Source organism: Rhea americana, unplaced genomic scaffold, assembly GCF_003343005.1.
Source record: "Rhea americana isolate MKP2758 unplaced genomic scaffold, rheAme1 scaffold_79, whole genome shotgun sequence".
NCBI classification, from domain to species: domain Eukaryota; kingdom Metazoa; phylum Chordata; class Aves; order Rheiformes; family Rheidae; genus Rhea; species Rhea americana.
In genome coordinates, this window is record NW_028186967.1 from 3004415 (window position 1) to 3028617 (window position 24203).

Consider the following 24203-nt stretch of genomic DNA (forward strand, 5'->3'; position numbering starts at 1 on the left):
GGCGCGCCCGCCCGGGGCCTGTCCCGTCCGCGCGGTGCATTGTGGGAGCGGCGCTAAGATGGCCGCGGCCGCCGCTGGCCTGAGCTGGAGGCGGGTGTCCTCGTTTACGGGGCCGGTGCCGCGCTCCCGGCACGGGCACCGCGCGGTCGCCATCCGCGAGCTGGTCATCATCTTCGGGGGCGGCAACGAGGGCATCGCCGACGAGCTGCACGTCTACAACACGGGTGCGGGGGGGCGGGGCCGCGGGGCGCTGCCCGCCGCGGGCGGAGGAGGGGCGGCGGCGGCGCAGCAGCAGCGGGGCCGCGGGCGCCGCCGGGGGAGGGCCGCAGGTCCTGGGCCGACCCCCCGCAGGTCTGCCCCGGGCTCGCCGCGGCCTCCCCGGCGGCGGGAGCTCGGCTGCGCCGTCAGCGGGCGGGCGGGCCCTGGCTTAAAATCCTGCTTGGAGCCGAAATGGCGAGGGAGGAATCCTCCGGGGTTGTGCTGGGCGATGCTGATGGGGCGATTCTGCTTTCCGGGAAAAGCAGCTTGGAAAATGTCTCTGCGCGCTTCCCATCGGTGCTGTTTTGCCTCGTATTGGGGCGTGTGGCTCTCCACCGGGCAGGCCTCGGTAGAAAGGCTGGAGGCTCTGGGTTTAGCGCCCCCCGCCCCCCAACACTCTACCCCCCTGAGTGCTAAATCCCCACCACCACCCCTCTGGCGGCGGCTCACAGAGTTGAACGTGCTGGAAAATAAATCTTGGTTAGAAAAGTGAATATGTTGGCATTGGGAGCCTTTCCAGACAGGAAACTGCCCGAGGCCAGTTTTATTCGTGAAAGATTAGATGCCTGAATAGTTACTGCCACAGGGTGCTGTACAAGGCTGGAGAACTCTTGCGTAATTTCAGTGCTTGGCCTCGGATGGGAGAGCTAGGTGCTTCTCGGTTTTTCATTACTGGCTGACTGCAGAATACAGCAAAACCATAATGGTAGAGCAGGCTGACTATCCTTTTAACTTATCGGCTCTTTAGAAGTACTCAGTGTTTTGGGGTATTCAAAAACACTCCACGAAAAAATAGGTGATGAAATTTTTGTCGGGTATTTCTCAGACAAAATTTGGGAGTAAGAAAATGTTTTGGAGGTAGTTCATTCAAAGGAAAGTATCTTCTGTTCTGTTGGAGATTTTAATAGCAAACACATTTTTCTATGGTAGCTTATGGGTGTACTTRATCACATTTCCAAAAAATGTCTCAAGTTCACTGCTGTGAAAGATAATCTAAAGAAAGCTCTTAGTACAAATATACTGTCTCTTTTAGAACAGATGTCTGACAGGTGCTTTCTGAGTGAGTCTTGCACAGTCGGGTTTTGATTTTTTTTTTCCTCCTTTCCACTGAAGGTGTTTGCCCCTTTGCAACAGTGGCAGAAACAACCATAGCTCAGTTGTAGAAGTTCAGCCTGGTGCTTTGGCTCCAGCTAACCTTTGTTTCTGAAGGCTGAGATGCAAGGTTGTTACCTGGGGTGCCTGAGTTTGGGCACCTGTTACTCCTGCAATGAGCATGGTGTTTTTTGAGGRTAATGGCATACAATGGGGACATCTTAATCCCCTGCAGGAAGGTTCATGGGACATGTCCAGTTTATTGCTTTTCTTCCTCCTACTCATGAAAATAGCTTAGGAAAAAGGTGACTATCTACTTTAACTCTTTAGTTCCAGAACAGTTTAAATTAGAATATGCTGGTGCTAAATGAGGCTGTCTCTGTTGTTGTTTCCTGCCTCTGTGCCTCTTCTCTTCTGTGTGCCAGCACAGAGCTCTGTAGATGTTAGCATTGGTCCCAGAATAGTGTAATTAGTTTTTCAATAGGGCTGTTAAGTCCAGGCATGCTGCCATGCTGCTGAAGCTGTAATAATTCTGTTTCTAGAGCTAGCTCTTTCTGAGTTAGCATGGCTGTGTCTTTTATGTGGAACTGCACTTACACTCCTCATTAGCCTCTCTTTTTTTGCCAATTTTATTAAATTGATGTGTGGCCCTTAGTAAATGGCTTAGTCATAGTGCTCTCATGTGCTCATTTCATGTATTAGCATTAGTTTGATAGAGGTATTTTAAAAATATTTTTTTCTTCAATTAACTGACTTCTTTAAAAACTCGTTAAATAGCCCATTCATAGTCATATGCAGGGAAAAGGTAATTCTTCAGGAAGCAGAGAAGTTTAAAATGCATTTTATTTYTCAGTGTTTGACACTTTTTCTTTCCTCTCTTTTCTTTCTAGCTACAAATCAGTGGTTTCTTCCTGCAGTAAGGGGAGATATTCCTCCAGGCTGTGCAGCCCATGGATTTGTTTGTGATGGTACCAGAATACTAGTTTTTGGAGGAATGGTTGAATATGGAAGATACAGTAATGATTTATATGAATTGCAGGTAGGAATGTATGAAGACATTTCTATTTCAAGGACTATTTTGTTTATGTATTTTTGAACAAACGCATTTTAAATTATGAGCTGCAGTAGGAAGTTAGATGAGATTTGCTCTGCTTAAGGGAAAATAAACTGCAAATAGATATTGAAGGTGGAGAAAAGTTAATTTTTTTTTAAAAGAGACTTCTAGCAACAGCAGCAAAGAGAGTCTAAATGAAGTGTGAAATATTTGAAGTATTTCATGACATTTAGCACTTACATATTSCTGTTAATGTATGCCTTAAGAAAAGGATGGCATTCCCTTAAAAATCATTCAAAAATAAATGGTCATTGATGTAACCTGGGAATTCAGATAACATTAGTTTATTGACTGAACAAATGTAATTGAAGATATTTCTGAATGTATTTTTTTTTTTGTCTTTAAGGCAAGTCGATGGCTCTGGAAAAAAGTAAAACCTCAAGCGCCTTCTACTGGATCACTCCCCTGTCCTCGACTTGGCCACAGCTTTTCTTTGTACGGTAACAAGTGCTATTTATTTGGTGGCCTAGCAAATGAAAGTGAGGATTCAAATAATAACGTTCCCAGGTATGCTGATCTGGCCTGAATTAAATATCCTTAAATGATTAGATWAGACAGCTTCTAAGAAATGGAGTATTCCTCTGTACTGTGAAGAGTACACAGGGAGGCTGTTCTGTGTACTCGGTACTGACATTTCAATTCTTTGGGGGTTTAGGAGCACTGCATGCTAAGAAGCTGTAACATTTCTTCTGCTAGTCTCACTAACTGAAAGCTGTGACACTTGCAGGGAAATCTGAACAAACTGTGGTGTATTCCTGTAACATTTTTGGTAGTCTATTTAGAATGGTTATCTGTTAGAATTCCTTAAACAATCACTGTCTCAGAGTCATCAGTGAATTTACAGTACAAGTTCAGTTTCCTCCACAAGGCTGTGGAAAGCAGTTACAAATCCATCTGGAAGCTGTTTAAAGTAACAGCTGRAGTCAGCTTTTCTTATCAGCAAATACTACTATGCCAAAGTTGAAGTTTTTATTTCCACGTTCACCTGCAGTTGAGGACACCAAGGAAGCTACAGGCAGGCAATYTGAAGCTCATTAGACAAAAGTTTTCTGGTGTGAATACCAGGATTCAAAGACAATTATCTAAAAATAACTTGCCGATAGATTCAGCAAGCAATGACTTAACTGTCTGTTGGCCAACCTGAAGACTTCAGGAAAGAAGCAACTTTCCTCCCCCCATCCTTTGTCTTATAGTTACAGAAGTTCATGTCTTTAATGCTCATRTCATAGTGCATTTCTTACAACTTTGCATTTTTTTCTGAGTTTGCATGTAGCAAACTTTGCTAAGTGTTGTTAGTAATTTTGAATGTTTCTCTCATGGAATACAACTATCTCATATCATATGAAAGCATACTTTCTTAGAAGTAACAAGTTGTAAATTATTATTTTTTTTAATCTGCCTAGTTGTGGTCCTCTCTACTTCTAACTACCACAGTACTCTTAAAAGATATGCTGGATTGAGTCATGGTCTCTCTTTTGTTTCCTTTTTCTTTTAAGTAGTAAGTTGGACTTGCTTGTATTTTGGAGTTTGAGGGTGATGGTGTTGTCTAGAATGCCATCAGATGTTTTGGCAGGACAGTAAAATACAACACTCACGATAGAATTCTGTAATATTTGGAAGTGTTGGAGGTCTAAAGGTTGCTCATAATCTTGTTTATAAGTGCATTTTTCATATTTTCTCAACAATACCCTAGATATTTAAATGATTTCTATGAACTGGAGCTACAACATGGTTCTGGAGTTGTTGGCTGGAGTATTCCTGTGACGAAAGGGATCTTACCATCTCCCCGAGAATCTCACACAGCCATCATATACTGCAGAAAAGATTTGGGAAGTCCAAAGATGTATATATTTGGAGGAATGTGTGGCTGTAGGCTTAATGATCTTTGGGAGCTTGACATAGGTGAGTTTATTTGCTGTTATAAGTCAGTGCAGGGGCCTAACCATCTGTGAAGAAAAACTAAAGTATATGAAGATTAATGATGTGATGTAGCACACGTTTTGTTGAGACCTGCACTGCAGGGTTAACACTTCTGTAATTTTTAGAATGAGGTAGATGCTGTACTGTTTGCATATATTATCCTCACTGATAYTGGTTATGCTGCAAGATGTCTGTTTCCTTAGTGCTTTACAAACTGTCACTGTGATAATTAAGTTTAATAACTATAAMAAAAGTCATCTTAATGTATGTTTCTGATAAACAGCTAAACAGGTAGTTTGTTAGTATTTTCTGTGAATTTTAAAAGAAGCTTTAAATGCTTTTTAGTGTTTTTTTTTTCCAAGCAGCCACTTAAAAAAAAAGGTGGAATCTTCTCTTGCTGAGTATAGTTAGAGATATGTTTTCTCCTACAATCCATGAATTGAAATACACAGTAATAACTTGTTTGAGGATTTTCTATTCTTTTTTTTTTCTTTTAGAAACCATGACCTGGTCAAGACCAGAAACTAAGGGGACAGTACCACTTCCTCGAAGTCTCCATACGGCCAATGTAATAGGAAACAAGTATGTCTGTTGTTAAAAGCTCAACTATAGAAAGGTACACCTAGTAGGAGAATGATGGTGCTTACCCACTACTGCTCAGTATAAACCAGCAGCCCTGTAGGTTGCCTTTCTACTTCTATTATCCTACCTCAGTGGAAATTAAAAAGTGCCACTGTTAYGTAAGGTTAGCAAACTATTAGTGTTCCTAGCTAGCAGGATCTACCCGACACCCAAGCAGTTTTCCAGSATTCTTAAGGCACCTTTGTGAGTTCTCGGTTATTTTCAGCTGCACCTAAGCTGGCTCTGTCAGGAGCCAGCTTGAGTGACACTGTGACACAGTGAACTAGCTCTGCAAAGAAACTACCCAAAGATTAGAGCTAGCTCTAGGAARACCCATTCCATGCTTTTGTGGACAAGTTTTGGTCTGTATTCTGTCCCTTTTTACTTTGTTTCTTGACAGTATGACTTATTTTGAGAGAGAGTTTTGACAAAATGRACTTTAGATACAGATTTCAACCTACTTTATATCAGTTTGCAAGTTGAGGTGAGGAGGAAGAAGCAAGGAGGGAAAGAAGTGAGAAAGATATCTTCTGACATGAGAACTTTATTATTTATATAAAATTTTATTATAGTCTGTACCATGACTTTAAATTTTGATATCTGAATTCAAGTCTGATATTTTGACTTAGATATCTGCCTTCTAATTTTAGAATGGTTTAATGAGAGRTCTACAGTAAAGTGTTGTGAAAAGTTCATGTAAACATGTAATTTTGGAGAGTATTAAGTTTGTTCTGTAAACAAAATACAGTATTAACCTCTGTTTCCAGGAGTTATGTTTAATAATAATAAAAGTTTTAAAACTTAGAATTCACTTAAAGTCTTCAAAAGCTAGATGTATGCAGCAACGTTTTCTGAAGAGTGGAGGTATCAATAAATTCAGAACTGTAACCAGAACTATAAAACTCTTGGAAAGCTCTTGTTTTGTCCTAGTTTGGAAGAGCACATGCAGCAGGCCTGGAAATGTTAATTAGCTTTTCTCTTTTTTTCTTCTTCCCTCTTTTCCTGTATTTCAGAATGTATGTTTTTGGTGGATGGGTTCCACAGTCAGCAGGAAGTGAAATTTCTGCTCATGATGGTGAATGGAAATGTACCGGTTCATTTTCTTATCTAAATTTGGGTTAGTGCTTCTGCCTTTCTGGGAGTGGGTATTTTTAATTAATACTTTCTTAACACAACGAAGTATTTTGAGAACCCCGAGTAAAGTTTTAAGATGCAGAGTTGTAAACTGTCTTGACTAAAGACCTCAGTTTTTGCATCTTTCTTAGGATGTGATTTTTACTGTCAATTTGCCTGCTTGAATACTTACTGGAGAAATTGAGGACACTCCCCCCCCCCCCACCCGAGCATTCAGCTAATTTGTCAATGTAAATTTTTGTTCATGCAACTTTAATATTAGGTAATGTAAATACTCCTGCTTCATGTAGAATATAGCATGCAAGACAGTATCTGAAATCAATGTGTTTCTAAACTGTGACAGAATTGTCCCTGAATCTTCAACTTCTGATCTCATATTTGTCTGAGAGAGATATCTAGTTATCAGAAAATTGATCTTGTTTGAATTGATCATGTACTGCAAATTATTTGGAATATTGGTTCAGGTGACTTTCTCTTTGGTGTAATTTTAAAAGCCAGCAGATGCTGAAAATTTAAATGCAGTCATCTATAAAAACRACAGAGGTGATGTATTTTCATTTATTCTACGTGGTTAAGTGTACTAACATATGTATATCTTGTTTCAGTAAACATCTAGAAACTGAATTTTTCAAGTTTCATTTACTAGATACCACAGAATGGATAGGTCTGATTTCGGATTGCCAGGAAGACAAAAGTAACTTGTTACCAGGGCCAAGAGCAGGACACTGTGCTGTAGCTGTGGGTACTCGTCTGTATATCTGGAGTGGTAGAGATGGTTACAGAAAAGCTTGGAACAATCAAGTTTGCTGCAAAGATCTTTGGTACCTTGATACTGGTGAGTCAGAAATAAATAAATAGACCTGTACTGTGTTCCATTCCATATTTTATTAGCATATGGAAAGCTGGCATCATGTTCAGAAGCTCTAAAGCTGTAGCAAGCTTAAAGATGCTTTAAATTCTAAAGCTTATTCTAATGAAGCGCCCTTCTTCTGTTGATTGTTTGAAGACTACAGCTATAATTTAAACTGGAAAAAACAGGAAGGCTTATTTAGAGCCTCTGAAAGAGAACTTTGGCTAAATTCTGTATCACATGCTAGAGCTGGTAGATACAGGGTGTAMTAAAGAGTATGTTACCTAAACTCAAGATTCCTGGCCTCTTCGGAGTGATCTTTGCTGCTTCTACTTACCTTTGCTTACCAAACCTCTCTTCCTCTTGGGATCATTGCTGCTGCTGCTTCCTCGTTTCCTGGACTGCACAATGATACTCTTTGAGTATGGACTGGTCCCTGAGAAGGGACAAAATTGTTGCTGGGTTTGGAGGGAATTCTGGAGCACTAATCAATCGTTAGTAGCTGGCATGATGATTGTTCATTTGTTAGGAGGGCTCTGAGATGGTATTAAGAGAGAGGGAACTAGAATAGTGCTGCTGAGCGGGAGTTGTTCCTTGTCCTAGAAGAGGGATTAGAACGATTACCAGAAGCTGTGGACAGTTTAGAGCAATAGAAATCACATTTTGGGGTTTACTTTTTTGTTTGTTGTTTTTTTTGTTTTTTTTTTTGTTTTTTTTTCCTTCCTTATCAGGAAGATTTCTCTCAGAAGAGAGGAGTAGCTGGGATGGGATATGTCTGAGAATGCAGCCTGGTCAGGCATCAGGGCAAGAAAGGGGGCCAGGGCCTCAGCACCGTATCATGCCAGACCTGCAGCCTCTGCAGAGGGAGTTCAAGGGAAAGTTCACTCTGGCTACAGAGAACAGGCAGAAAGGAAGCCCAGTCTTCTGTGAATTCTTTCTAGGAATACATAAYGCTTTGGGAGCCAAAGAACTGTGTGCACCCCTTCTTAGAAAGGGAGAGGATCTCCTGTCTCCATAATCCTTAAGATGATGTGTATAGAACCCAAAGACTTACAGGCAACAGAAGAGCCGTTAAGGTTAAGAAAAGACACCAAAATTTTAGCAATTTTAAACACTCTAGAGTKGCAATTCATCATTCTCTGACTTGATTTGTAAACTCTGACAACTATTTCTTCTTGTAGCTGGTATGTACTGTACATAGATGAAAAAGGAGCTATTGATTTGTTTGCATTATGCAGTTATTCCTTAAAGTGATAAAGGAGGGCAATTTCAAGGCAATTTCAAATGTATCTGTTTTTTGGTTTCTGTAGAGAAACCTCCAGCACCATCACAGGTACAGCTGATTAGAGCTACAACCAACTCTTTTCAAGTGAAATGGGATGAAGTACCTACAGTTGAAGGGTACCTACTTCAACTACATTCTGACTCACCAGTGCCGTCAGTGGCTGGAACACCTGGTACTGGGGTTYCTGAGACATCACTACTCAGTTCACAAGGTACTGGTCAGATCACACCACGCTAATGTTGTCCAAAGGTGGAACAGCGATTTACATAAGCACTTAGCAGGAATTTAACAAATGAACAAAAAATAATTATTATTTTGAGATGCTGAATCTTTAGTTATTCACAAAAYGTGTAATAGTTCTGTATGTTATGTATGAAAATTTCTGTAATTATTGAAGAATTTTAACCTATCTCTGTGAATTACGACCATAAGCAGTTTGAATGGATATATTTACATGTATGTATTTGTACAATGCTGGGTGTGGTTTGAGAAAGGAGACCACAGCGAAAAGATTTTAACTGACTATTTGGCCTTACAATTTCATTTCAGTCTTGCAACCAAATCTTTTTTTGTGCAACTTTGAGTCTTGCTCTTGCTTACTGGAAGAGATTCCACGTGACATAATATTAAGCTTTGTGTAACTGATGGGAATTTGCTTTTGTTTATCTGAAAGGTGGCTCTTCTGTACATCAAAGTCCACAATCATTGACTAGCATCCCTTATCCAGAAATGAAGGTGGATCATCCCAGCCAAACAAATAATGTCATTCCTAACAATGTAAGTGTAAACTAAATAAAAAAGCCCAAGTGACATAGTAGCRTGGGAAGCAAGAGAACTGCCAAAACAGTTGTTCATTTCCAACAGTTCCTGCATACTACTTAAGCCTTAAAGAAGAAAAAAATCTGCTAAAGTGGTTAGTTTTCTGACATCCTTCTCACTTCTGTGATTGACAGACAGTCTTTAAAGACCTCTACATGGTAATGCATGGAGGAAAGTGCAAGAGTACTGGCTTCCAGAATGCTAATTGGGAGCCTGGTACCAGTAGAAATATTTTTCATTATCAAAATGTTGCAGAAATTAATGTGGCAGGCAAAAGACCTAAGTCTTTTTCTCTTTTCTTAAGGTTTTGTTGATATTTTACTTTATGCTGTAGAAAGAACCTAATACAAACCTATTATCTGTTCTGATTATGCAGTTGTATGCATGCTACTATTTTGCCAGTTTAAAACAAAGAGAGGAAAAACTGGATAGAGGATTTTAAGAAATTCAGACTTTTCCTTAATTATGTTACGCCTCAGATCAGTACTGGATGTACTGAATACCTTGAATAATGTATTCTTGTGAAAAATGCACATAGATGCACTGTGAATTTTGCTAACGGTAGAAATATCTTAGTTATGTACTGGTAAAGCGTTTGTTATTGTGATTTCCCTCCCTTCCCCTCCAGGAATCTAAATGTATGCATCAATGAACTTTCATCTAATAGTGTAAAAGTGTGAGCCCACCCTCAGATAAAATTTAGAATGGGACAGAGACATTTTCAAGCCAACTTACAGATTATAAGTCTTCTTTTAATGCCTAAAATAAGGTGTATTAAGAGGTTGGTTGTTTAATTTAAAATGCCAGGGGGATTGGTTGGAGGATTTATTTGTTGTTTTTGAGCAAGCATTTTTGTGCCATGTTTGCAACTAAAATTTCTAGTCTTTGCAGTCAACAAAAACAATACATTTGTTAATGTTTAGGTCCAAGTTTCCCTTTCATCCAACTCATTATTAAAAATGGAAGGAAAAGAAAAAGTTGCAGCACCTGAAAGCAAGATTACACAAGAAACTATGAAAAGCCATGCAGATGCTACAGGATTCAAAGAATCAAATGCCCCTTCTCATCTGCCTGTTTGTACTTCAAGTAAGATATTTACAGAATAAAAAATAAAAAGTGAGAGTTAAAATTTTGTTGACATAGAATGAGATTATATCTATTTTGCCATTTAAAGTTATTTTAGCTGCCTTTTAAAAAATAACCCTTGTGCTAGTTATTACTGTACATATGCTTTRGAATTTTGAGGAAGTAAGGAGAAGTGAGATCGTAAGTTGTTTGAAATGTTGCAAGTAACATGAAATTCTCAGTATATTCAATATTATGATGGCAAATGTGTCTGTGTCTAAGCATAAATAGCCCTATTAACATCAAAGACCAGATTGACAGGACCAGATTCATCTCACTCAGATGAGGCATTTAGCTTAAGTTCACAGCAACTTCAAGCTCTCTTTGACAGTACTTCTCTGTTAATAGTAAAGAACTATTAGCCTATATAAGATCTGATGTGACTTAGAGAGGTGCATGTTTATCTAACCACAGAGGGAATACAAGATGACTACTGTCAGATTTAGACATCTTTCTGAAGTGCTTTAAATTTGGTGGGTTGAATCCAGGTCCAATCACTTGACCTGTTTGTTGTTGTTGTTTTTTTCTCAAGCAATTTATATGTAGTTGGCATTGTCATTTTCCTTGCAGTATAAATTCAATTACAGTGTGGAAAGTTTGAATTCTAAAGTGTTGAGCAAGAGACAGACTTCCACAGTTAATGATCTTGAATGATATAAAATTGATGTTTTAAGTCTGTTTGATTTGTGTGGATACTTATTCTCACATTAGGATTCTTTTTCTGAATTAAACCATTCTTAACCAAATAGATACAGAATAACAAGGTTGAAACACATGAAATTACTGTTTTAGTAGAACTAATATGTGTGTAAATGTTTCTAAGTATATAGACAGACTATTGTTAAAACTAAATATCCAAGGAAAGTATTAGGACTGACTGTAATCAGCTTTAATGTAAAACTGGGTTAAACTCCGCTTTTGTGTCAAACTAAAGCCATTAGATTGAGATTTGTTAGGGATCATCAATATTGAATTTTGGTTAATATTTTCTTTGTTTAAGGTCCTCAGACTTCAGCAAATGTAGGTGAATTACATGACTTGGACAAACGAACTGTAAATCCTGATGCTTCTGTATCCAGTACTGTCTCCAGCACACAAACTATGGTAACCCAGCAGGCTGTTAAAACTGAATCATCAAGTACAAATGGGGCAGTTGTTAAAGATGAAACTTCACTAACAACATTCAATTCAAAATCTGAAGGTTTGAAATGTGTTTCACATACTGTATTTTGAGCCATATATATCTAAGGCCATCAGAGTTCCTCTAGTGTGGTGGGATTCTTATCTTGACTAGTRCCTGGGATTGAGATAGGGCTCTGGGCATTGATGACCTTGGGCAGCCTAAGTGATCTCTGCCATGATTTACATACCTTTTTTTAAATGAGGATATTCCTTTTTATATTTTTGTAAACTCCTTTGACTTTTGTAAGTGAAAAGTCTTTATTTATGCAGAAGTCCATCTTTTAAGTAGGAGGGRTAGCCACTTCTGGTGCCTGTAGCACATTTGCTTTCCTTCAGTGATTTTTGTCCAGTTTACATGGTGACCTCCTCACAGTTTGCTTGAGAAATCAATAAACAGTGATACAGAAACTTAATATATTGATAACTTTTTGTATATTTTTTTCTTGAAAAACAAGCTGTGCTTTCTATTGTCCTGTGTAACCAAAGAACTATATTTTCATATTGACCTTATGTTAGTCAATATAAGTAACTATACTTATGTTAGTAGTATTTTTACCAAAGAGTATTATATTTGAAAGTAAAACCCAGAAACACAAGAATAGAATACTAATATTTCCTTGCTTTGTTCATGCACTTTATCTTTTTAAGGTTCAATTTTAAATGTAAATAARCAGTCTTTTCACATTTGTTAACGTTATTTACAAAAATGAATTGCTCTTCTTCAAAATTCATTCTGAATTAATGTCAGAAGCAAAGTTTTCATGCTTAGATTGTTCATACAGTGTCATCAGTGTTGCCTAAATTGAATGTTTAGTTTCTGTTCACAAATATTCCATATTGATTCCATAATTCCTATTTCTGTCAATTGTTAGGAYTTTCTCAGTCCTGTCTTGTCTGCTCTTTATCTACAGTTGCCTGCAATACCATGCTCTTAAAATTTTTCTGTGAATATGAAGCAAACCAAAATTCATTGATCATGTTATGAATAAAAGTGCGTGCAAAAGAAGTCTGAAACATACTTTTGCAACAGATTATTGTAAATGGCTATCTGTGACAACTTTCATACTCTGTGGACTTAGTTTGCAATTTTTCACATCAATTAATCTTTAATCTTTTTAAATTTTTCTTTCCAGCTGCTGAGACTGCTTTTATCACTCCTTCAACAAGGGTTAATGCTGGACAGACGAATGATACACACTCTTCTGTAAGTCTGCAGAAGTATAATCAAATTGATATATTTATTGTTCTACAGTTGATTAGTTCTAAAGGTTCTTCTATTTTCCTTTGATTGTATCTCTTTGAAAGAAAAGGTGTATTTAGGGCTTGGAATGAATAATACAGGGGTGAACATTTTCTGTTGTAGAACTGATTGCATTGTGTGGGTTTGATTTGTGTCTAAGTAGCAGTTGTGTAGTTGGAAGAAGATATATAAGTATGTGTTTCTGCTGTTGAATCATCAGTTTATCATCTGRCACAGTAGAATGGTCTCTGCTGCATGATGTGCAAATGTAAAAATGTTTTTCTGTCTGCATAACTAAATTTAATATGAAGTATGTATTGGATCAGATGTAGTGTTAGCTGCTGATCTGTAGGTTTGAAACATAACTGAACTGACATCTTGATGTTTTTCCCTAGAGGAGATGGGGACTGGCTATGCAAGCTGTAAATACTGCCTGAAAAAGTAAATGCCTACTATTTCACCTGCTTACTACTTAACACACAAAACCAAGGTGCCACTGTTGCCACCAAAAGAGAGGAGCTAAGGATGGGAAGAAGCAGCTGCTACTGAAGGGTTGGGGTGCTTTTGGCAATAGCAGCTGCCACTCCCAGCCCCTCTTCCATGCTAGCAGGAACAGCGTCCGTGTGTGCTGGGCAGCATTGACCATCCGAGGACCTTCCTTGGTACTTGGAGATGGGCAAGAGAGAAAGGCAGTTTGTCTTTCTGGGACAGTCAGGAACAGTTCCCATGACCCCCTCCACCGTTGCCCCACACTGCGGCAGAGGCCCTGTTCTCAGCTGTGAGCAAATTTAGCAGCTGCTTTTCTAAGAGAATGTTTGGGGCAGAGGGATTGCAAAATCCCAGATAGAGCTACTGAGGTTGGACCATGCTGCAAAATTCCTTTTGACCTCTGAGATGAGTTAACTCACAACTATGTGCTGCTACAGACACCTAGTTCTAGACCCTCCCTGTTTAAACTAGACTGTCAGAGATGTCATGCCAACTACAGCTGTTCTGTTTTTTCTGTAAATGATGGACTGTGTCTAAATGGATGTTTAAGAACCAGCTGGTTTTGAACAGTATTTTAATAACCAATGTCTATTCTTTTGAAGTATAAGAAAGTAACTTACTGGTGTGAAAGGGATTCTCTTACATATACTTGAGTCTTGAAATGTAACTTTCTTATATTACATTGAAGTATGGATACTATACATAACATTTTGCTCAAAATACTAGAAAACTCCAGTAAGACAGATGGCAACGGGGAGAACAAGGGAACGACAGTGGTATGATGTTGGAATTTTTAAAAACAACACTGCTGTGGTGAGCCAGTTCTACTTGCTGCCAGAGGAAACACTGATCTCTAACAAGGTAGCTGATAATTTTTGCAAATATCTATTGTGTAATCTGTTGCCCATATGCTTGACAACAAAATGTGGGATTTTCTGATACTGTAGCAGAAACTGGTCCTTATAGGAGTTTTGTACTTTGTGACTGCGTAGTTTCTGATAAATTTTACTCACTTTGTTGTTGTTTCCTAAACCAGATGCATTTTCTTCTATCATTTTTGTATGATTACATGGAGGGTCTTACGGTGCTATTACTAATTCTTTCCGTGGTTTTATCTGTAGCCTTAGAAAAGATTTTTAAACTCTCAAACAAATAAACTCTTTTAAAAAATATGAAACTCTTTAATATRTTGTTTCAGTACCACACTACAATGTATTAATCATTTGTGAGTAAAGATTTGTAAATAGAAACTTCAAAGCATAATCAATGAATAAGACGTAAGCTAGAATGTTTAAAAAGCCGAAACATAGAATAGTGTTGGGTTTTTTTGTTTTTTTGTTTTTTTTTGTTTTTTTTTGTTAGCTCACTCTCATTTAATGCTATTGCACATAAAAGTTTACATATGAAAATGCTATACACAAACTTGAAAAATATCTGCAGTTTTGATGGCAAAATTGTGTATTAATGATTTCCTAGTGAACTAGACTCACAGAATCAGAGARTGGTTGAGGTTGAAAGAGACCTCTGGAGATGATCTAGTCCAACTCCCCTGCTTCAGCAGGGTCACCTAGAGCATGTTGCCTGGAACCCTGTCCCAGTAGCTTCTGAGCATCTCCAAGGATGGAGACTCCACAAGCTCTCTGGGCAACCTGTTCCAGTGCTCTGTCACCCTCACAGTAAGGAAGTTTTTCACTCATGYTTAGATGGAACTTCCTGTGTTTCAGTTGYACCTGTTGCTTCTCATCCTGTGCTGGGCACCACTGAAAAGATTTTGGCCCCATCCTCTTCACATCCTCACAAAGAAACATAGCTGATGGGTATATCTCACATAAATGGGCAGAAATACCTACAGCCAGGAGGCTGCTTCAGTTAAATAGATGCTTGAGCTCATTTCAGAACTAAAATCCCATGTGTCAAGTATGTGTAAGTGACCACTGACACTTATATGTAACCTAGCCTTCATCAAATGGTTTCCTTCTGCTAGAAGTGATCTCTGCCTTACTTCTAGAGCTTTRCCTTTTAATAACAGTTTTTTAAAAATATGCTTAAAGCTCTTACCTGCAGATACGGCACACTAGAGAAAATAGAACTAGTGGGTGGATCTTTGGTCTGTAAGTACGTATTAATAGGTAACCTGAGCACCCCTAAAGCCTCTCGGCCTTCTCTGTATACTTCTGTAAATACAGATTATGCTGTCCTGTTACGTACTGTGTCTATATATATATATATATATATATGTATATATAGTATATAATTTTTTTTTCTCCTTGACTTATAAGAGCCTTAGTATTTTTAATAGGAGGATGTTTGAGGAGCAAACCAATCTTACCATCGGTTAGGCAAGAGAGATGGCTTGTAGCTGATGTTAAGCGTAGATGAAGATAATCGACATCAAACCAAGAGGTTTTCTTGAGACAGTAAAAAAGAATAGAACGCTTTCAGAAAGCACTTTACTATAAATATTCCATCTCTTAAAGAGCTTAGTACATTTTGGTGTTTTATATGGATTGTGATTTCATATACATTATTCATGAGAAATATTTTCATAGAAAGTTTCAGAGGTATGTGAATACGTATGTTAAACATGGAAATACWTAAGCTATTAGAACGTGTAATGTTTCATAAACTTATTTGTTACTAGCCCACAGTGCTGTTCTTGTAAAATGCAACTCATAGCTATAGAAATAACTGTTTTTGGAAAAAAAATTAAGACAAAGGAGTATAGTAATTACATTATAAGATACACATTTGAAGAAAAAAACAAAACTTTACAGGTATTTTTTTAACATGGGAGTAAAACTAGCCAAGAGGTACAACTCAATTTCAATGCCTGAAAAATGTTTKTGATTAGAGACTTAGTCTCATAATCTTTCTTAGATCTGTTATTTTTATGTAGGCCAGCATTTCAGTCATAACCTTTCTGTAAATTCTGAATTAAATACAGAAGTATTTTAATAAACTTAATTGAAACTGAGAATTGATTTATCTCACTTTATTTCACAACTGTGTGTATGTTTTAGATGAAGAGTGTTTAGAATACTTCACAATTTAATACAACTTACTTTATTTTCAGATGGAAAATGCAGATGTTCCGGACTATAGATTACTTAAGAAACAGGATCTTTTTCCAGGCACAGTGTACAGGTTCAGAGTTGCTGCAATTAATGGCTGTGGTGTTGGCCCTTTCAGTAAAATCAGTGAATTCAAGACTTGCATTCCTGGTTTTCCTGGAGCTCCTTCAACAGTCAAAATCACTAAGGTGAGAAACAGAGGTAATTCTAGTCCTGCTGTATAAAATTCTACTCACAAACTTAATCTAGGAACTCCTGGTTTTCATTGTTGGAGTTTTTTGAAAGTGAAAGTTTTCATATTAAATAGTGTCATTTAGTTGATGAATTCTGCTCAATGAWATAGTCTTTAAAAATCTTAAGAATTATTTAGGTTTTAATGATTGTATTGCCAGATACACATCTTTATTAATCATCTGAGAATTTTCCCACAATTTTCTCTTATTGTACCCTTAATTTTATAGGTCTTTACACTGTTTAAAAAAGTCCAAAAGATGCATCATTGCTTCCAAAGAGTCATAATGTTTTGACTTTTTATTTTATTTTCATATAAAACAACAAGTAAAACTATATGGCTATTAGAAGAATGAATTGGCATATTAAGATGCRTTTCTATCTCAAAGCTGCTGACTTTTAAACAGATATCTTTTTCAAACTGCTTACCCAACAAGTTCCACCTGTGACCTTTAAAATCAAGAGTTTTYATTGGAGAGCTTCTTGATTTGTTTTTGTTTGCTTTATGTGTTGTTTTTTCTGGCTTCTGTAACTTGTTATATGTTTTAGTAATAGGTGAATTTTCTTGTTTGGGATTTCACTTTCATGCYGTACTGTATTTTTAAATAGTGAAACTTACCACCTCTAAGATGTGCTGTGTTTGTATTTATGGAAGTATAATTTTTCTTTAATTATCTTGAATGGCCCAGAAAATGAATGTTCTAACTTTCCAAAATGTCCTTTGACATCTTTGGCTCTGCATTTGCACCAGAAGGAAGCCTAAATGCTCACTTATTCTGGAATAAWGAATATCGAATGAGTTAGAATTTCCACATACTCTTCAGAGTATGTATGTGATTGGTGGGTGTGTATGTATAAATTTATGTATAAAAAATACAGATATATCTATAGTTTAGTWACTACCTGCATAGTATCATAGTTTTTCTTTTTCTTCAGAGTGTAGACTGCATTCATCTTTCTTGGGAGCCTCCTGCTTCACCTTCTGGAAATATTTTAGAATATTCTGCTTATTTAGCAATCCGTTCCACACAATTACAGGAAAATCCAAATCAGCTTGTATTTATGAGAATATACTGTGGTCTTAAAACATCTTGTATAGTGACTGCTGCCCAGCTTTCAAATGCTCATGTTGATTATACTTCCCGGCCTGCTATAGTGTTCAGAATTTCTGCAAAGAATGAGAGAGGATATGGACCGGCTACACAAGTTCGATGGCTTCAAGGTAAAGTCAGTGTCAGATGCAGCATTTAAATGGAATATAGCTATGGTGGAGAAAATAGGTTTTTATGCCTCTTGAACCAGCACATTCCTCAGCAATGCATGTAAAGTTCTGGAAATGTCCTGTTGTTCTGTATAGAAGTTTTAGGAACATTTGGTTGGTAGATTTAGCATAGCACTAAAGGAATTTTAGTGTCTGTTCACAAGCAAAGACAAGCAAGAGTACTGAATACTGTTTATTAAATCTTACCCAGTCCCCCAAATGACAGTAGCTTAGCAGGCTTCTGATTTCCCTGGCCTTTATTTCAGCTTAAAGGTTTTCATTCTAAGAGTAAAATAATCTAGTTATGTTCATGTCTCTCTTTTTTGGTGGTGGAGGAGAAGATTTTAGAGTTTTCTTTATTCTCTAAATCTTCTTCCGTTCCATATCAAAATAATTTSTCATGAGATGATGTAAGGTATGTTTTTGTGACTAACATAGACTTTTTGAAGTCCGTGTTACAGCCAGGAGAGGTTTTGCCGTCTCCTGCCTGCACTTGAATTTATACAAGATCATAATGAAGTAGGTATGGGAATGGATGGGCTGAAAATAAAGATTAGTGTTCAGCCTGGTCAGTTCCTTGGTGTGGCCTGCTGTGCTGCTGTATAAAGGCTAGTGCCAGTGCCCGCAGAAGAGAGACATAAATGATTGCTGAGAGGGGAGCTGTGACTTTTAGCAGCAGCATATAATCCCACAGTATATGCTGGGTTAAGTGGTTCTTTGYTCCCAGTTTCCACTTTATCTACTTAGTAATTTCTCATACCATCAATTAAGTAGTTTCAGTTTAGGGTGCTGAAACTGGCATTTTCTTGGCTTGTTAATTCAGTGAGCCAATTAAGGATGTGATCGGACAAGATGGCTAAATCAATCTAACAGGTCATGGCTGCCAGAAGAGGTGCTTTCACCCTCTTTCCCCTTGTCTGCGTTACGCAGTGTTCTCTGTCTTGCGTTGGCTCTGGCAGACCTCGTAAGTAAGGAAGATCAGAGGCCTAAAGCAAGTAGATTTGCGGGCTTCTCCCCTTATTCCACCCCTTCCCTCTTCTGGCTCAGTGTCAGGAACTGTCTCTGCTCAGCAAGAAGTCCTGAAGGATGGAGGAAGGTTAGGAGTGGCAGAGCATGCRCACCCCAGGGGGAAGCAATGAACTGCTGTACCTGTTTGGCTGCCATTTCTGAGCTGGAGAGCAACAGTGAAGAAGTTGTCTTCTGTAATGTTTACTATCCTGAGCCTGTTTTAACCCTTTGAGTGGCAGGGGTTTTGACAATGATCCACATGTCCTGGAACTCTAAAATAGTATTTACTGTTATAAGATGTTTGAAGGTGTAGCTGAGATTAAATATGAAATGTTTAACAATGTTTCCTTCTTTTTGCAGATATGAAAACATCAAGCTCAAAGTAGAAACAACATAATAAGTTTCAAGTTTTGAATGTAATGTAACTCTTGTACTATTTGTAAATGCTACAAATATTTTATTTTTGCATTGTTTTTATCTTAAAAATTATATAACCTTTTTTATGTTTGAAACAACGTTACACAGCCTTGCTCAGGTATAACTACCATATAGAATTAACTATATTGAAGATGGTCGGGTGGAGGACCATACCCTATCCAGCAGCCCTTTCTGGCAGTGATAGTTAAAAATTTCCTACTTTCAAACTTGGAGGGGAAAAAAAATGGCAAATGCAGCAGTATTTGATGTAGAGTCCCTATGATTCTTCCAGATCTTGCACAGATAATTCATAAAGATTTGGTATATGAGCAAGTTCTGATTGGTTTCAATTTCTTACATCATATTCTTCATTGTGGTGTCTTGAGTACAAGGCAAAATTTTCCAGTTATTATATAGTAACTTAAAATGTATAAATATTTTAATATATACTTTTTTTGTAAAGAAATAATTTTCTACTATTTGTAACAAATATCTTAATCTTGAAAAATATCCCCTGAACATTTAAAAGGAAAAAGATAAACTTAGTCATTTCTCCTATTACAAAAAACATAAGTTCATTGTAAATGCACTACTAATATTTAGGATTATCCTTTTGTAGTTGTACAAATCTAAAACTTGTAAATACCAATGTTTACAAGAGACCTTTAGGGTCACGTGTTAAAACTTCCATGGGGTTCATTCTCTCTCTCTCTCTTTCTTTCTCTCTCTCTCTCTCTCTTTTTTTTTTTAATCCATATGCTTTGCTTTTAGCATATGCTTGCTTTTTGCACTAATAATAACTTACCTCATTCCTGTGTTTGTAATCACTTGTGTTGCTTTCATAATGTTTCTGTAAAATTTCAATCTGAATTTTAACCAAAGTTTAAAATACTTGGTAAGCAATTTTGCACATATTATATGGCAACTTCCAACATATTTATTCTAGTTAATCTTCTTAAGTGCTTGTTTGCTTTACCAGTATATTCTACCAATCAAGTTCAGTATCTCCCTTTTTACTATGCATCATTTTACATTAACTAGCTAGCTGATAAATTCAAAAAGCATTACTTCTAGGAATAGGTTGATCCATTCCTGTGCTAAAAGAAAAATTTGTTCACAGTAGTGAAATAAAGGTAAACATTTTTAATTCTATTTATCTATCTATATATAACCATATGTTTACCAAAGTGTAGAGGAAAATGGCTGAGTTGGACAAGGTCACTAGATGAGTAGATAGAGGCACCTAAATAGGATTTATTTTAGCATAAAATCTAAATTACTCTACTGTGCAATGAAGTTTATACTTTGCACTTTAATTTTGCCCTGAATGCCAAAAGACTATAAATCAAGGTAGAAATAATTGCCTCTGCTAGTTAAATTTGTCTTAAGAACATTTGTAAATAATCTGAAAGAATTGATGTGCCTGTTTTGGTGGGAGAAGTATTACTAAAATATTAGAGGAGATTTGACAGCTCAAGTGTCCCAGAGCAGATTTTATAGCCAGGTTTTAGTTGCCCTGAAAGGCAGGGTTGTAACGGAATTGCTGATACAGCCTTAATTATTGTAACACATCACGCTCTGCAGTAGCACGTAGAAAGTGCTGGGGACCATAAATCACTATAATAGTGTTAATTGCAGCATAGGAGTAATATGCATCATTTTACTCCCGAGAAGAATCTTGTGTTTATGACAATGACAGATATCACAGATTCACTCCAAGCAGTGTTTATAGTATGAATGTATAGAACTTTTCCTGAAGTTAACTGGCTTTAAAATATTTGTGTTTGAATACATTGATACATTTCATCAGGTATCATCTTGCTACCAATAATGTCTGATAACTAAAATGCCATACACATGAGCTGTAACGAGGAAAATATAACTTGTTTTTTCTTTTTAGTACTGTGAAAGAAGCCTTTAGAGAAAACACTTGTGGCTTTTTTTTTTCAGTTGATAGCTGTGATTGTAGAGCTGTTATTTAAGAATAAAATCTGTCGGGTGTGTCTGGGTGGAGTTTTTTTGCACTTGATTTCACATACTTTGCACATTTTTTTTTCCAATGGCTATGTCACAACTACCAAAGGGTAAAACTGTGGCGTTTTAATGAAATTATGATTTCCTTGTAAGCGTACTTTCTCCAGCTGACTTTACAGACGATGTCACTTTCTCTTCTCTTTGTCCGAGTTGGGTGATGTTGAATAGTGAACATACGCAAGTCGTCTTCAGTTCCTCACGGTTCTACTTCAAAATGAAATTGTGATGCACACTGTAAAATACACATTGTGGTCTGTTTTTTAGAACTGTATTTATAACATGTCTAAATCCCACCTAGCTCTGCCTATTAACTAGATATCAGACAAATACTGACTTTGATTTTTAAATTTATTTAGAAGGCTGCTGACATCAGCTCTCTGAGAATCTGTGTTATCCATTTATTTCATATGACATTTAAAGGACATAGCAGAAACTGCAGTCTATCAGATTACAGTATCCATATTGTAGTAATGTCTAGGTTTACTAAAGTTRTTCTGGAAGTTGTGACTGTGTAAGCATAGAGCAGTCAGGCTAGTTGAGGCAGGCATTGCTACAGCTTCACCTTAAGAATGTTCTTGTGAAAGTGGAAATAAAGTGAACAATAACCTACACTTTGTGTTTTCAAAGTAATTATAGCAATATCTTTTGAATGTAGTTTGGAGTAGAGCACACGATCATGCCGTGAACTCTGAAAATATAATAGGTATTACTGTTGTTCTCTGATCCTTTCAGAATAGCGAATTTGATGTGAACTTAGTCTTAYGGCCTGTTTCTTTAATGACCTCTACAAGAAAACTGACATTTTGTACAATTAAAGTTGATCAGTCTTATTTCCGAGCATCGCTTGTTCTTTGTAATAAAGTGGCTGTCCTCTCAAAGGCATTGTAACACCGTGGTGTACGTCCGCTTTTTCAAAGCGTGCAAACTGTGTGGTTCTGCGCTCCTTCCGAAAGGAGGACGATAAAGACTTGAATGCATTTGCCTGGGAAGTGGGTACTTCAGTGTTAAGCTCCGTAATACTGAGTGTCACTCTTCCGTAAGAAGCGCTTCCCGGTTTGTGTTTTTGGTTACCCTATGTTGCTTCTCTTAGACGGTTTGGTGGTGGTGGTGATTTTGATTTTGTTGTTTCCTGTTCACCCCGCTCTCTTCTGCTGCAGTCGCCGTGCTCCCCCGCTTTTCTCTGCCCCCTTCAGTGTCTTTGTGCCATGCAGCTTGCAGACTGCTAGCTCTGAAAGCAGCTTTTGAGGTTAGTCGCCCTGTCTATGCAGCAGCTATGTTGCGGCGGCTCAGAATGAGTGGCGGGGTTTGGTATTACGTTATTACGGTTTAAGAGGATGGGATGTGAGCGAGGACTTGCCGTGCTCAAAAGGCTTGCAACAAGGATGTGATTCACGTGCATGTCCAGCTCTACTCAAAATGCCAGAGTCTTGGGACAAGCTGCTAAGTTTCGATTGCAGTTGGCTGTGGGGAATCCATGGGGAAATATGTTCTAATGTTTCCGGAAGCACGGGAGGAGTAAGTGAACTGACAGGTCTTTTTAAAAAAAAAAAAAAAAAATCATTTCTAGACCTTTTGAGAGGCTCCACATAAATAAGCACCAAAAGCTGTCGTCTTTCCAAATTGATTCCTTCCTTGTGTTCATAGCTATTACAAGAGAGTAACTGTTGTCTCATTTTCACGCGTTTCTGTAATCCTTGCTTTAGCTGAAAWTAAATGAGAAAAAACTAAGCAACCGCTGAAGGATTCCTGCATGGCATTATTTCTTTTCTGCTCTTAAAATTCTTGGAATGAGTTTCTTCTTAAAGCAAATTTGAATGTGCTGGCACTGTGTTGGCAGTTAATGTATTCCTCCTTTTCTGTTAGTAGCTGCAAAAATGAAAAAAAAAAAAAAAAACCTTTTTTTGGTGCGTTTTCCACTGATCCGCAGCTAAGCGGAGAATCCTTCATAAGGATTTCCAGAAGTCAGCTGCACGCAGCAGGACCGTGGGCTTAAACAAGATCCTCCTGCCCTGCGGAGGAAGCTGGGTGGTGCTGTGGGAGAGCCCCGGCGCTCGCGGGCAGGGCGGGCGCTCTGTGCCTGGGCGTATAGTGCTAGCGGATAGATGCAGCACCGCTTTTTCCCTCATCTTCCTCCCCTGAGGGAAGCAAAAAAGTCATAATTTAGCTGTACTGCTATTGGTGAGGGTAGTGGGAACTGCTGCTTGGAGGAAAAGAGAAAGGATTACTGGGAAACTTGCCTTTTGAGCCTGGGAAGCACAGGGGACTGAGGGAATTTAACTTCTTTTTTCCCCTATGCGTCTTCCTCTCRTGTGCCCGTGCGTTTGAGCTTCTCCTCATGCTGGTGCTTGCTGGGCTGCGCCGTGGGAGTGAGAGAAAGGCTCAGGGTAACTGAGGGCACCCGAGCTACTTTCCTGCTCTGAGTTGCCTCCCAAGGAAGGTGATTTCTGGTTGCAGTCAAAGAAGGGAGACAAATCTCCTTCCYGTGGCGCGGTTGGAAAGAAGGGCTGGGGCAGCCGGACGCCTTGTGGGGAAGGTGCCCCCACCGCCTGTGCTCGCTCCTGCCCGGGAGCTCCCRTTACGTCCTTGCAAGTCTGGCGCCAGCAGAGGCAGAAAGTGGCTCCTTCTCCCCRGGATCCCTAAATCCGTCAAGAGCCTGAAGTACTTGACGCGACTCGTTGAACATTAAAGGCCCACTAGTAACGAAAAGCACGGCCAGATCAACCAGATGGGGGCTGGTTTTGCTTTGCTGTCATCCTCTCATTGAGGAGGGTTTTGTCTCTCACAAGCATCTGCTTTTAATACTTGCTGTATTTGCTAAGTTGCTATAGCAGCTCCTTAGAATGAAAATTAAGGCTCAAATATGTCATCTTCAAAGAGAAGAAGAGAAGCAGCGTTTTGGTGCTTCCCGAGTGGCAAGTAGTGTTGTGAGAGTTATTTCTGTATCTGATAAAATCACAAAATGCTGTGATCCACATATGAAAGCTATCAGTATAAAATTATTTCCAAGTGAGTCTCAAACTCAGCACGCTCAATGCATGCCATCTTAGGAGAT

At 38.3% G+C, this 24203-nt stretch overlaps 1 protein-coding gene across 2 annotated transcripts; it reads left to right on the forward strand.

Moving 5' to 3' along the window:
• Window positions 1-31: 31 nt before the first annotated feature.
• Window positions 32-22039, forward strand: HCFC2 (host cell factor C2). Of its 2 annotated transcripts, XM_085322643.1 has the most exons (16): window positions 32-224; window positions 2241-2389; window positions 2811-2971; window positions 4158-4366; window positions 4882-4966; window positions 6019-6122; window positions 6786-6974; window positions 8300-8485; window positions 8948-9051; window positions 10017-10179; window positions 11219-11419; window positions 12534-12604; window positions 13856-13990; window positions 16203-16388; window positions 17368-17653; window positions 19061-22039. In XM_085322643.1, exons 1-16 carry the CDS (start codon window positions 59-61, stop codon window positions 19084-19086), a joined length of 2421 nt encoding a protein of 806 aa, XP_085178769.1. In that variant the 5' UTR covers window positions 32-58; the 3' UTR covers window positions 19087-22039. The 2 variants fall into 2 exon arrangements, with proteins under 2 accessions (XP_085178769.1, XP_085178768.1); XM_085322642.1 differs by lacking the exon at window positions 19061-22039 and having other exon boundaries at window positions 17368-19054.
• Window positions 22040-24203: the final 2164 nt, after the last annotated feature.